This window comes from Megachile rotundata, chromosome 4 (genome assembly GCF_050947335.1).
Source record: "Megachile rotundata isolate GNS110a chromosome 4, iyMegRotu1, whole genome shotgun sequence".
In the NCBI taxonomy this organism is placed as follows: domain Eukaryota; kingdom Metazoa; phylum Arthropoda; class Insecta; order Hymenoptera; family Megachilidae; genus Megachile; species Megachile rotundata.
In genome coordinates this window covers 9,543,172-9,558,044 of record NC_134986.1, presented here as the reverse complement: position 1 = coordinate 9,558,044, position 14,873 = coordinate 9,543,172, and the positions used below count along the sequence as shown (strand labels likewise).

The 14,873-nt window shown below is 37.5% G+C and overlaps 1 protein-coding gene across 4 annotated transcripts in view; it reads left to right on the top strand.

The window, feature by feature from the left end:
* LOC100878771 (band 4.1-like protein 4A) overlaps positions 1-14,873 on the top strand; it is a 70,991-nt gene that overhangs the window by 43,933 nt on the left and 12,185 nt on the right. For all 4 annotated transcript variants that reach the window (XM_076531087.1, XM_012281518.2, XM_076531086.1 and 1 more), the window contains exons 3-5: positions 523-627; positions 2,142-2,281; positions 13,765-13,862. In XM_076531087.1, the coding sequence (XP_076387202.1) occupies positions 523-627; positions 2,142-2,281; positions 13,765-13,862 (343 nt within the window). The remainder of the gene's footprint in view (positions 1-522; positions 628-2,141; positions 2,282-13,764; positions 13,863-14,873) is intronic.

Genomic DNA, 14,873 nt, shown 5'->3' with positions numbered 1-14,873 from the left:
CCGCGGTTAAATCGACCCCGACTCCACGTGGAAACTATTCGATAATTCCCTTTTCAATTATTTCACCGTCCCCGGCGATCGAGTAATTAACAGACAACCCGGAATAATTTATTCGCCGACAGAAGTTCAATTTTAAATAATAAGAAGAGAGTCCGTGTACGAGCGTGTCCGATAATGACATATTAGACCAGTTCTTCATCGACCAGATGGAAATCTGGTTCCGGCCGAGGAGTCCCGTTATGAAACGTGTCGCACACCCCTGAATCACGATCGATCGATCGATCGATCGGTTCGATCGATAGTGGTCGAATGCTAAGGAACAGAACGCGTTCTAATGCGGTTTCACGACGTGTTCAATGACGCGTGTGCATCACGATTTAAATCGCCACGCTCGATCGATCCTGGATCGAAAGTCCTCGCGGTGATACTAATGTGGCTCGGTACAGGAAGTAATTTCGTTTCTTGTCGCTACGTCGACATTGTTATTGACGCGATAAATCAACCATCGGTATTCCTTTGCAGAGCTCGAACCTTGGCCAGGAACTCTTGGACAGGGTCTTCAGGCACCTGAATTTATTGGAGACCGCTTACTTTGGGCTTCGTTACCTCGATCACGGCAATCAGACGGTAAGATTATTACTTTTTATTTCTTCAACCAAGATTACCATTTATATTCACTGTTCTATGTATTGTCACCTATTTTGACTATTACGGTATAAATAATACATAGGTTGTAAGTAATTCATACGTCTAGTTTGTTATAAATTATATGTTCGTCCATTACGAATATTTTGTTATAAATAATTTGCACTGGTATTATATTATAAATAGTATATACGTCTCATAGTTAGGTACGTCTATTATTACAAATAATTTGTCATTTAAACGTCTATTACATTATAAACGATAGGTACATCTATTATGTTATAGACGTATGTATATTACGTATGAATATCACATTATAAAGTAACATTTTTAATAATAATCACTAGTACTCATAATCAAATAATAATACCCTTATTCATTCTCCATAATTATAATAAATATTCATATAGCTGCGCATGCAAGTGATTATGTCATATACATATGTACGTCACGATCAACGTTATTATCTATCTAAAATAGCGACATAATAAAAATTCCTGAATTTAATTTCTTTAACCCTTTCGAAGTTCTTGCAGTTTACTAGCATTGCTCATAATAAAATTTTTTCAAATATTAGTTATGACGTATGAGTTACATTCGTATACTATTTGTAATCTATAAATACGATAGCGTGCCACTGTGGGGTACCGACACTTTCTCTAATGAACCATAATGCTCAAGGGATTAATATAGCGGACAGTAATGTTCGTAAAATATGTTCCTATACCTCTATGGGAATTACGTACATTCATACAGAGGATTTAACTGGGTATAATGTATAATGTGTCTTTATTTCATTTGCGAAACTTGTTTTCGAGGAATCGAAGTTTCTTGTGAATGTATAGTTCGTGTCATTAATTGTATCAATGGACGAGTTAATTTTGAATTATAGAAGTTATAGAAATTGTAGAAATTATAAAATTTTGGAATTTGAAGTACGTAAACTTTGTACAAAGAAATTTGGAAATTTGAGAATAGGATTCAGAAATTAACTTGAGAGACTGTAGCTCTGGAATTTATAAACACTCCAATTATTATTAACCATATTACCTATTACATATACAATAAATTTATTACACTCCATATATTCTCAAAAAGCTGTCGTATCTGCAATATAAATCATCTACCAAAATTATTCTCACGCAATCGTTGCAATAACCCTAAAGTTTTTTCCAATTAATGCCCGTCACGAACACGTTTTCTTCGAATCATAATCGAAAGGCAAATTGGTCCTCTTTAACTTGATTCAGAAGAGGAGAGCACGACGGTGAAGATCGACCGGTTTACCGTTAATTAGATTAAACCGAGATTAAAAATTCATACGAGCTCGAAGGTAGGCGATTGGCATTTGCCCCGGGGGCACCGTAGGATAGGATTATTATCCACGGGAAACGTCGAGATGCCTGCAATTTCCGGCCATCTTGAACAGTTTCGCAGTAACGTGTTCCGGCCCGATTAGGAGATTAATTTATTTAGCGTAATTCTCGGCTGTTTAGCAATGGCTGGATCCGAGCAAGAAGATCGGCAAACAGCTGAAGGTTCAGAAAGGTGATCCAACGTCGGACGTCCACACCCTCTATTTCGGCGTGAAATTCTACGCGGCAGACCCCTGCAAACTGATAGAAGAGATCACGAGGTAAGCCGATTCAATTTATCTTATCGAGTGACTGCTTGCTTAACTATCCCCGAACGTATCACGCGTTCCTGATAATTCAATCATTCGAACGAACTCGAACTCGTCGTAATTGCAACCAGATTAAAGAATTTAAATAACCTAATTTTATGTCCATATAACCTGCGAATATCTCGCCGTTGCTTTTATTATTATACGTCAGTATACGCTTGATCGAAATTGAAAATTTATTATTGCATTTATCGGTCATCCCGATCTTCATGATGTATCGTAAAATACTCTAATAAAGTGCAACTTCACTTATTATGCAAGCTTTACGACTGCGTATATGCTCCACGTTGAAGGTCGTTTGAAAATTTTAATCTAAATATTGTAATTTCAAGTTTATATATTTATTCGCCTTTTACACTCTTTATATCTCGCGGTCTGCACTGCGGACTGGCGGAAACGGCTGATGGGTTAATTAAATTTGAGAGTGTGATGGATATGTGAGTTGCGTGCATTTTATGGGAGGAAATTATTTGGCTCGTTCTTTTCTATTATAGTTAATAAAAATGAGAGGATATTATGTGTTCGTTGAAAGCTTCTTCATATTTATTTATATTGGAATATTACGGTATTATTATATTACATATTGCAGCATTATTATTGGTGTTATAATTAAGTACTGTCAGTCAGTATTTTTATTAGTAATATTTAATTTTTTCTTATATAATATTTATGTTCGTTTCTATAGTATTATTGTAGTATTAATATACTCAGTATTTTATACAATATGTTTAATACTAGTAACATCATTACAGTATTAATAAAAGACTTTCTTTCGAACTATCATTTAAGGGAAGTTTGACAACAAAATGGCGGCCAAAATTCAAGAAACTTTTAACTTCTTCAAAACGAAAACTTCAGTCAATAATTAAATGCATAAGTGCATATATTATGTGCCTCAAAATGTACATAAAATTTGAAGACAATCAATATAACCATTACATTAAAATTTTAATTGATTTACGAAAGTGTTTCCCTACGACTTCGAAACGTTTGTTATTTCAGCGAACCCGAGCACAGAATTTCAAGAGCCCGTTTCGAAGGAGTACCGTAATGCAACAGAATAGAAAAGGAATGGTTTTTTTCACCCCTCCGAATACTCCCTTAATGGCCGAAGTGAGTTTCGTAATCTCTCGATCAGGCGGGACAACGTTAACGGGTCGTACTCGTTGTCGCGTATCGTGCATAGAAAGCCGGGGCTCCGTTGAATACGAAACAGCCCGCGTTTGCACGCGTGTGCACGGGTCTCGTGTCACGGGCAACTGGATGCCTGTCTCGTTATCCTAATGAGTTGGCCTTAAAATTCTCCGAGCACGCCTCAAAATCCTTTAACCTCAGCGCCATTCCAGCGCGACGAACGAGTTAAGAGAATTTAAAATGCTCTTTCCACGACGCTGCACTCGTTCCGGAAATGTAACCCCGCTTCTTTTCATGAATAAATCGACGTACAACTTATTCTTTCTTTTTTATCCCTGTGTAAGAAAAAAAACCGTATTTACAAATCGGTTTGGTAAGTCAAGCGTGATCGAGTGCCTACTCGGCGATAGGTACATACTCAGGGACGGGGACTTCTTTTTTTGTCGTTGGTTGACAAGTACTCTTCAGATCGGATTGCTAGGTGATAGGACTTGAGATAGTTTGTGTACGATATTTACTTAGGTACGGTTCGCTCTTGATGTATGGCACTCTCGATTTTAGATTGTGATCGGATTTTGAAGATTTGGAAAGTTGGAACTTTGAGAAAATTTTAAAAGTTGCAAAATTGATTCACTGAACAATTGAAGGGTTGAAGAGTTAAAGAAATCGTAGAATTGTAGAATTGAAGAATTGTAAAATTGTAAAATTGTAAAATTGTAAAATTGTAAAATTGAAAAATTGAAAAATTGAAGAACTGAAGAATTGAAGAATTGTAAAATTGAAGAATTGTAAAATTGAAGAACTGAAGAATCGAAGAATTGAAGAATCGAAGAATTGAAGAATCGAAGAATTGAAGAATCGAAGAATCGAAGAATTGAAGAATTGAAGAATTGAAGAATTGAAGAATTGAAGAATTGAAGAATTGTAAAATTGAAAAATTGAAGAACTGAAGAACTGAAGAACTGAAGAATTGAAGAATTAAAGAATTGAAGAGTTGAAGAACTGAATAACTGAAGAATTGAAGAACTGAAGAATTGAAGAATTGAAGAATTGAAAAATTGAAGAATTGAAAAATTTGAACAATCAATATCTAAATTAGTGACACAAAAGTTTCCAAACACAGAACATCACACGTACAGAAAATATCGTAATGTAGTAAAGAGAGATAAGTACTAACAACTATAATACTCGATCACGTCCATGATAAGACACCGAGATCGCATTGTACAAACTTTATGCATCCAGTATCACGTTTCGCAAATTACAGCTACTTTCTCCTATCCCCGTATCGCCGTAAGAGCCATCTAAATCGTCTAGTCCGTAAACGCTGTCTCTATTCGGTCATTTACATGGTCGATAGCACGCGAAAGGGAACGATAAATCAATTTTATGCATCGAATTCACAGATTGTTTCAGTAGGTTCATCGACATTCTGTTCCACGCGAACGGTTATCACTCTACTTGGTTCAAACGAACTGCCATCATTTCTCGTAGCTGCTTATCAGTCAAGCTAGCGACTTATACCGAAGCGATTTACCGTCGAACTCGATAGGGTGCAAGGGCACGGCAGCCTTTTTTAATGGAAACCTAGAGAAAAATTGAGGGTTCTGCGATAAACCTGCTCGATTGATTCCTCGCGGGCTCCTGGGAGTTCTTCAACCCCAAACGATTCCCGTTTTTCGCCCTCAGCGATCTACTCTTTCCTCTTCCTTTTTTGCCGTCGTCGCGTATGCATTCCCCTTAAGTTTCATTCGCCGAGATAAAGCGGCATTTTTTCTTCATTCGAGTGAATGGTATCGATCCTTTTCGTGCTTTCTCAAGAATCGAGGAACGTGGGTGGGCAAATGTGTCACGTAATATTTCTTCAAGTTTGATATTTTGATATTCTGATATTTTTTCGGCTTCTGAGTTAATTTACATTGATAGGTGCTCATGGGTACAGTTATTCATAGGTATACTTATTAAATACATTCGTAGTATATCATTTATACAATACATTCATTTTTACAATTTATTTATATAATTGTATATTTACCACTCTGTCTACCTACATGGTAGCTACTAATAATACGACATCTTTTTTTATGTTTATAAAATAAATTTATGTTGCGTTGCACTTTTTACCCATCATCATAAGGGATATATCATTTAATTTTTCCGTCTGCAACCAATCGCATTCGATGGCCACTAAATTCGGATTAAAATTATAGTTAGCCAAAGAAAACTCGCAGTTTTCGAGCAAATGCATTAGGCGTATCTACCATGGGAACCCATAACCGATAAAATCCTCAGAGTTCCTCGGAAGAGCATCGTCCTGAAAAGGACAATTTCGTTATTACGTATTTGAATGCAAAGCGCCGTTTTCTCATGGAAACGGCGTATGTGGAATTAAGGCAATCCTCCGAGTCCCCATATTTTTTTCGATAAAACGTTCGTATGAAAATATTGTGGCAACGTCGTCGTACTGTTAATAATTTCGATTCAAACCAGTTCCTGCGGGTATCACAATTTTTCTAGGATCTCTCGTTATCCTTAACTTCGTTAACACAGAATGTTGCGAACGTCCTCGACGCGATACGCATAAAATTTGTCAGCTGCTTAAAATTCGATCATTTCAGCCGGTTAGTTTCGTGGACGGGTATTTCCTCGCGGTCGAGGCGTAGATTAAATCGTTAAACGGTGACAAAAGGAGGATCCGGGACGATGCTGTCGTTATTCGAGATTTCACCGTGGATCTACTAGTCGAGTCCCGTTGATTCGGTAGTAGAGCCGCATCATCCGGTGGGAAAAGAGGAGGAAACGAAAAACAAAAAAAAACGACGACATCTCTGGAAACGGAGGAACTCAATCTATATGCAAATGCGTTCATCCTTTATCTCGAGTATGAGCAATCGATGGACGCTTGTCGAGGGGCCCCTTGTGGTTGCAGCTTCGAAACCATTGCATAATGAGCGAACCACGGGATATCTAAGCTCGGAAAATAACGTATAAATAACACGACTAATGAGACACTGGCGTATTGGCTTTCAGGGAAAGCGAAGCTTTAATGCCAATTGAAATACACCGATCCTGCAATCAAGCGAATTGCCTCGCGATTTCTACGGCTGTAAAACGAAATAGACCATTCGAAGCGTAAAAATCTGCCGCGAGAGGGGCACTCAAAAGATTTTACGTTCTGATCCCGGTTACTTGATACCTTATCGAGACCCGGTGCTTTTAAATCACCGTTAACGGGTTATTCGTATTCTGCCCTATTCGTTTTCGGCTATTTATGGGATAGGAAATTGTTTCGCTATTATACACGTTCTAACTATACTTTCTTTACTATTATACATCTTTTAACTATTTATTATAGATTCGTTGTAGGTTTTTAGCAATATGAATTGTTTTAGGTATAGACCTTTGGCGATATACATTGTATACAGATTTTTTGACTGTGTAGGTTTTTGGCAATATATATAGATTGTTTAGTTATTACAGATTTTTAGACAATGAACTATTATAAATTTTTGGCGATATATACAGATTTTTTGACTGTATAGGATTTTGGCAATATGTATGGATTGTTTAGTTGTAACAGACTTTTTGACAACTCATGGACCATTTAGTTGTCATAGACTTTTTGACTGTAAACTGTTATAAATTTTTGGCGATATATGTGGATTTTTTGACTATGTAAGTTTTAGGTAATATATATAGATTGTTTAGCTATTATTAATTTTTTGGTGATAAATACAGATTGTTTGGATTCTGGAGGATAATAACGCGATCACGTGGAGTCGCGTTAAAAATAGAAGCAAAATGATTTGTTTCGTTCGCGCCTTTTCATTGTTTCACGAATGACCATCGTCTCCTTTTAATTGATAATATCTCCGCGTTAGTTTACGGTCGTTCGAGACCACAAAATGGTGTTATACGGCCTTCTCTTCGTCGCGGTAGCCCGTGTACAGTCAACAACAAATGCTATCCTAGGGAAAATATGGTAACCAAGGCAACGGAGTCTTTACATCCATTTCATTCTAGGGACTTTTAGAATTTTAGTACCCATTTGGAAATTTAGTGATTCGGGGATCTAGAAGTTTGAAGACATAGGAATTTGGAAGTCTAGGGATTTAGGGATTTTAGAATTTGGAGATCTAGATGAGAATCTAGGGATTTGGGGAATCTTGTATCTGGAGATCTAGATATGCATCTAGGGAGTTAAAGATTTTGGAATCTGGAAATCTAGGGATTTGGGGGTCTAGGAAATTGGAGATTTAGAGATTTAGAGACATAGGGATTTGGGGAATTATGTATTTGGAAACCTTAGATTTGGAGAAATATAAATTTGGAAACATAAGTGTTTGGAAATCTTAAGATTTGGGAATTTCAAAATTTCAAGATCTAAGAATGTGATAATCTGAAAATTTGAAAATCCAGAAATTCAAGAAACTATGAATTTGTGTTGATTTGAGAATTTAAGAGAAATCTAGGAATTTGGGAATTTTTCAAACTTAATTACTTAAAAAATTAAGAAAATTGAGCACTTTGAAATCTGGTAATCCAATAACTTCAAAATTTGGTAACTCAAGAACTTCGAAAGTTGATAATCCAAAAAATTCGAAAAATTGGGAACTTCGAACTGTTGAACTACAATTTGCGATCTCTTCAGAAGTTTCCTACTTATCAAAAGGAGGCGTTGCATCCGAGTGTACACGAGCTGTTCGCCTATCGTTATATGTATACTAATGTCCGCCCACGATTCCCGCGAACATCGTAACTTCCTTGCCGGGCTTACAGGGGCTCTCGACGACGTTTCATTGACGTTGCAATACCGTCTCCTGGTTTCCATCGCATCGGTATTCGAACACGTTCGCATAGTTCGCGCACGTCGGTTTACGCGATATTTGCTTCTCGCAATCTCTGGTAATTGGTAACGCAATATGGAGATCGATAACGCGAAAGTTGGTCGAGTGCTCTCTTCTAACTCCTGTGCCCGCCAAAGTAATTGAATTTTCCCTTCGATGGCCAACAAAATAAAAGCTAATTTTCGTTCAGAGTGTTATTCTTCTGCGTATCTTTCGATTCGATTCATTCTTAAGTACGGTCAAACTTTATAGGGGCAATGGTACCGAATGTGCAATTCCATTTGTGTTTCATTGATTATCGGAGAAAAGGGGAAGAATTAATTTCTTCTAGGTACTTGAAAAATTCTGACCATTGCCTTGATTATTAATAATTTTTAATTAGCATTTGTTGTGATTGTATTATTTTGTCATTTGGTTTCCTGCTAGTTTATTGTTTTAGCTTCTTTGATACTTTCTTCTTACTACTTTGATACTTTCTTCTTTCTACTTACTTCTTTGATACTGTTTTTGTCTTTTTACTGTTTTACTATTATATCATTTTTCTATTTTATTGTTTTGATATACTACTGTTGTATTATTAATTAATTTTCTATGATACCTCTGCTGTTCTATTACTCTTTATTATTCACTATTATTCCACTACGTCACTACTCGATTTCAGTGTTGATTTTCAACTTCGAAGTCCAGACTTCATAACTTTCTAAATGTCAGAAATTAAAAATGTGAAATTTTGCAATTTAAAATCCACAAACTTGAAGACCCAAAGCAATAAAAAGACCCAGAACTCCTAAATGGAAAAACCATGTAACTTGTTAAAAAAAAGATATGCATAAGTTTGCAACATATATCCCTAATCTAACCTCTTAATGCCATCATTTGTATTCCGTGCAATGATCTCGACAACACGTGTTCGCCGGTACCTCTGACCTTTCAATCCCCATTACTCTAAAAATCCCGAGAATCCTAATCGATCACAGATTCCCGCAACAGATACGTTTCACCCTAACGACAAACAGACGTCGGAGATTAAAAAGCGTTTGAAATTCGGAGATACCCTGTTGGCGAACAGGATCGGCAAATCCGCACGTCGGTGTGAAGGGTCCTTAACTCGACAGAAATCCCCGGCTGTTCCACAGCAGGATATAACAGGATACGAGAGGCAGACAGTACGACTGGACCACGAGACATAAAATCCGTGCTTCGAGCGAAGGCGACGGAGGACAGGAAAGGATAAGACTCTGTCGCCGACGCTGTTCGCTTTTGCCTGACTACACGCGTGCTTCGTCTCTGTGTACGTGTGTGTACAGTCAACAGCAAATCTGGCTTCTCTAGGGAAAACTATTCGGGCGGAAAAAAGACTCGTCGATTTTTAGGGATTAGGAACGGTTGGAGATGGATTAGTTTAGGAGCATCTTTGCAGTTTCGCACTTTCTTCATGTGGGTTTTAATTACTTTTAGGTTAGTTCTAGGTTAGTTATTCTGAGTTAGTAAGTGTTAATACAGTAGTTACAACTGTGATTTATCAAGGTTTTAAATTTGGGATGTAGGAGTTTAGGGAGTTGACTTGGAAATTGGAGACGTAGGAATTTGGTCAAGTTTAGGACTTTGGGGAATCATGGATGTAGAATTTTGGGAGTTTGAGGGTTTGACAATTTGGGAATTTAGGGATTTGAAGGTCAACGAAATTTGAGGATCTAGAGTTGTGGAAGTCATGCAGCTGGAGGACCTAGGGATTTGCAGATCAAGTAATTTGAGGATGTAAGGGATGTAGGGACTTTTGTGATCTAATCACTTGAAAGTGATACTCTTGTATTACTTCTAAATTGTTTAAAGTCGAAATTTTCAGATATTAAAAAAGACTATAAAATATACTTGATAGATGCAATTTATTATAATGCAAAATAAAAATAACAACTCTAATTAGAATATATTTCATCTTCATTCCACAAGGTGAGACCCTATATATTCTAAACTTAACAATTAGAAATCTTCTTAAATTTGCACGGGTTCGATGTTAAATTTGCAGTTCGAGCTTTTTGCCCTCCATCTGGCTATTCCATATCCAGAAATAGCATAATCGACGTAAAAATGGTTGCAAAGAACCGAACCGTTGTTAATCGCGAAATTTAACGCGTTGCTCGATAATGCGAACGATTTCCGCTCGACGTCACGATTCTTTCTCTATGGCGAATTCCAAGGAATTCCATAGTCGTCCGGTAACGCTTGAGGATTCCGAATGCGTCGAAATCGTCCGTGCGTGCGTTTTATCCGCTTGCCGCTTTATCGCCGCTTCGGCAAGCGTCGCTTGCACGCGCGAGCAAGCCGCTGGAACGAGGCTGAAAATCGAGAAGGAAGAGGCGATGAACCGTTGAGAAAAGAAGGAGAAATATCCCCCCGGCAGAAAAACCTCGACGTTATTTTTCTCCTAATAAAATGTTTCCTAACATTTTTTTAATTTAATTTGTTTCCGCGAACGACCGGCGTAATTAAACGAGAGTACCGTCTGGAAATTCGCCGGAAAAGGCAAGATAATTATCCGGACGGATAAATAATTGCTGAATGAAAATCTGAATGGTTGAAAGGACTAGGAATAAACTGAAGGCAGATCCGCGTCGGGTGGCGGGGGGTTGCGAGACAAAGGGGACCGAGAACGAGAGTGGAAGAAAGGAAGAGTGCATAGCGAAAGAAAAATGTACAAAAGGAAGAATATAACCGCTAAGAAAAAACTTTGTTAACCGTCTCGGAACGCTTCGGGGATCGTAACTGCTTCGGGATCGCGTGCGACCGGTATTTACTTTGCATAGTTTACGCGGAAATGCAAAAAAACGCGGCCAACCGGGAATGCTGGAAACGCGATGTAAATGGAAGCGGGATCAGTCTCGGCTGAAGAAGAGGCCGAAGGGAAAAAAAGAAGGAAGAAGGCGGGACAAGAAAGGCGGCGAAAGGAAACGAAACGTGGAAGACGTCTTCATCCAACGGGGTTGAAAAATGAGAAAGAGGGCAGGAAAACGAATTGACAATTTCTTAATAACCCGTGCAGATTTATGGTCGGCCTCCGTGTCAGCGGCAGGTTAATAAGCGTGGTAGTTTGCTGATCCCGTAACGTGGACACTTCGCAAAAAAGAGGAAGAATAAGGTCGTCGAGAGAGAAAGGAAGGTGGGTTAATCATCGTTTCGAATTGGTTCAAATGTTCGAAAGTTTTGGGACTCATTTCCTCAAGTAACCCGACATTTCTTTAAATTAATTACAAATTAGTACAGTTAGTAGATTCTTTTGTTGGAATTGTAGGTGCTGAGAATGTAGATGTGCTTTTATACAGGGTGTTTGTATACAGTCTAATTAGGGTAAACACACATGATAAATTACCAAATATCTTAATCTCAAAGTTAGGTTAGGCTACGAACAAACTTAAGCGTGGTTCAAAATAATTCGATAGAAAATGTCATTTGTAATTATCTTTGTTAAATTGTCTTATTAGCAATGTAAATTCTTGAAGAAATAAGTCTAAAATCATGAAACTTGATGTATATCAAATTAAGAGTATGTAAAAGTTTTTAATAAATCTATCTGATTGATATTTACATATATTACTCTAAATAGAAATTGCTATTGTAAGTAAAACAGTATAACTGTAAAGAAACTGAACTATACCAAAGATTCTTTAGCATAAAAATCACAATTATTACAAACATACAAAACAAAAATGGTACGTCATCAGCTACGAGTCCTCATACAAAAGTGAAATTTGGAAGTATATGGTTTCTTGAAGCATTCGCATATTTTCAAAGTGAAGGAGCAATTGTTTACAACAGTCATATACACCAGCTAGACAGGAGGAAAGTAAACTTGTTTCCGTGAATCTCATTTCATGGCGAGTACGCTAGGACAAACGAGGACGAGAAAAATGGCGGAGCGACAGTAAATCTTATGGAATTACCCTAAAAGGAATTTCGCGGATAATCCTTGCATCGAGCAAACTGAGAAGAGGGAAAAAAAGAGATAAGACGCGTCGGGAGAAGAAACAGAATTCGAAAGAGGGAAAAGTCTCTCTGGAATTCCCTCTGGCTGTGCAGGATTCACAGTCGGTTAAGGAATTATTCATGCGTTAATAAACTGCGTTTGGGGATCGCGTGTATCGAGAAAATGAAATGGAAGCAGAAATGGTCCCGTGAATAAGAAGTAGTGGAGACTCTCCAAAAGCTTGCATTTTATTAACTACGTATATTACTGATAAAATTATCGTTTGCTGAACCGTTTCTTGAATTTACGGAGCCGCGGGTTACGATTCTGTAGTTGGTCAGTGACAGAATCTCATTTAATTAAAATTTTTTAATCTTTTAACTACATGAATCTTTGTACAATTTCTAAATCACCAAACTAAAAGATTTAAATATTTGTCAAATTTCTACATGGCTGAATTAAAAGATTTAATATTTTTACCAAATTCCTACGTGACTACATTAAAAGATTTGTTTTTCATGAATTTGCTAAATTACCAGATTAAAAAATTTCATCAATAAACATGAAAAATGTATTTGATAAATTTGCACATATCCTATACAAACATCACATCAAACCAAAAAATGAAAATTTGTAAAAAGACTTCTAAAAGTAAGAATGTATAATTTCAAAAATTCATACCTGTCTACATGTCTCTACTTACGAATTCGAAAGTTTCTGAAGAAATAAAAACTTTCTAAGCACCGAGTAGAAAAGTGGAAAATTTAATATCGGTGCCCTAAAACAGAACCCAGGGAAAAAATCCAATTTTGCTCTGATCGAAAAGTCGTGAAATTTCAAGGGTTCCAGCAGCGATTTACTAGAAAAATCGAAGGAACGGTTCCGTTGATAAGCACGGCGTGGAACGGAGGAGAAATATCTGGTTCGGTTGGAAAAATGAAAACGAGTCTGTTGGATGAGCGAAGAAAGAAGCGGCGGGAGAGATTGGCAGGTAGAAAATGAGGAAAAAGGGAAGAAAGGAGGCAAGCTAGCAAAAAGAAATCTGCGTGCAAAGGACAGGGTACGCGTACCTTGGCCGAGTATGGAACGCGTCTACGCGGAAAGCGAAAAAGAGACGGAAAGTGACATCAAGGAGAGAGAAAGGCTGCAACGAATGGTAAAGCGTGAAAGAAGAGAAAAAAAGGCAAATTGAGAAATCCTTTAACGATGACTTTACAAGAGGAGAAACCGCGAGGGCAACGATGGTAAAACCGAAGTTCGTGGCGAGACAAGCCACAGAGGCTGACCCCGTCGTAACATTCTCCTTTTTTCTTTCCTACTCTTCTTTTTCTACCTCGTCTTCTTCGGTTTCTTCCCTCGACTTCTTTTGCTTTTCTTGCATAACGTACGTGTCACACGTCATTAACCGTACCGGCAAAATATATCGTAGCACGATCAAAGGGGGACCGTATGTTCCATCGTTCGATAAAAATGATGTTTCTTCGGTTTCGCAGGTACCAGTTCTTCCTGCAAGTCAAACAGGACATTCTTCAAGGAAGACTGCCGGTGTCGTTCGATTTGGCCGCGGAACTCGGCGCCTATGTTGTTCAATGTAAGTCTATTTTAACTATTCTTCTTTTAGATTAATTAACCCTTTGCACTCAAAGATAATTTTACTGCTTGCAAACAGCAACTTTAAAATATTAATTAAAATGTTAAATGACTTCTATTGAAGTTATTATTTCTCTACTAATAATTTCCACTATTGTCTACTTCACTATGTTTATACATCACATAAGCACTATTATAGAATTAATTAAATAATGCTTCTTTTAAATTATTCTATTAAATCGAATGGCGCCTCTCGAGAGCAAAGGGTTAATGTGCCCACCGATTTTACCAATCGTTTATATGATTGTACAAATATATGTATTTACCAACAAATGTTTTCCAACAACATTTAACAATAAAATAGTAAGAAAGCAATTATACATAATTCATAATATATAATTGCAAAGAATCATAGTGATTTAAAAATACCAACATTGTAGCAATATAGAATTTATATACAAAGTAATTACTCGTGTCGATGCTGGTGAGCTAAGTAATTGTTCCGCCAGGGTTTAGCGTTCAATTACCTTGAATTAGTACTTGCTCTATTAAAAGCTTGCTTGTTTTTCACGGAACAAAGTAGAAACATGTTCGCCGAGCAGCAAATATATAATTTCGAAAAGAAACGCATCACGCGAGACATGGCGGAAGCGTACGTGGCGAGGGCAATCAATCAGATGGTTAATGCTCGCTCGATTTCTTTTCGCAACGATGCTTCCGACAACCGCCCGAACACGAACGTTATTACCTGCTCTAATGAACGTTATGATTAAAATTGGTGACTTTAATTAAATCCGTGGATATTAATCTTCCGAAGGTCAAAGAAAGTCGAACGAGGAAGAAACATGGGTTCGCGATATATGTACCGTTGCGGTGACTAACGCAGTGATGGGTAACTGACGTGCGCGAGGGCGTGGTTGAGGAGCACTCGAGGGCACAAATACTGCACTAACTAGTCGATAAAATGTAAATTGTTCGACATTGTAGGATGAGGTGAAGTAAAATAATAGAA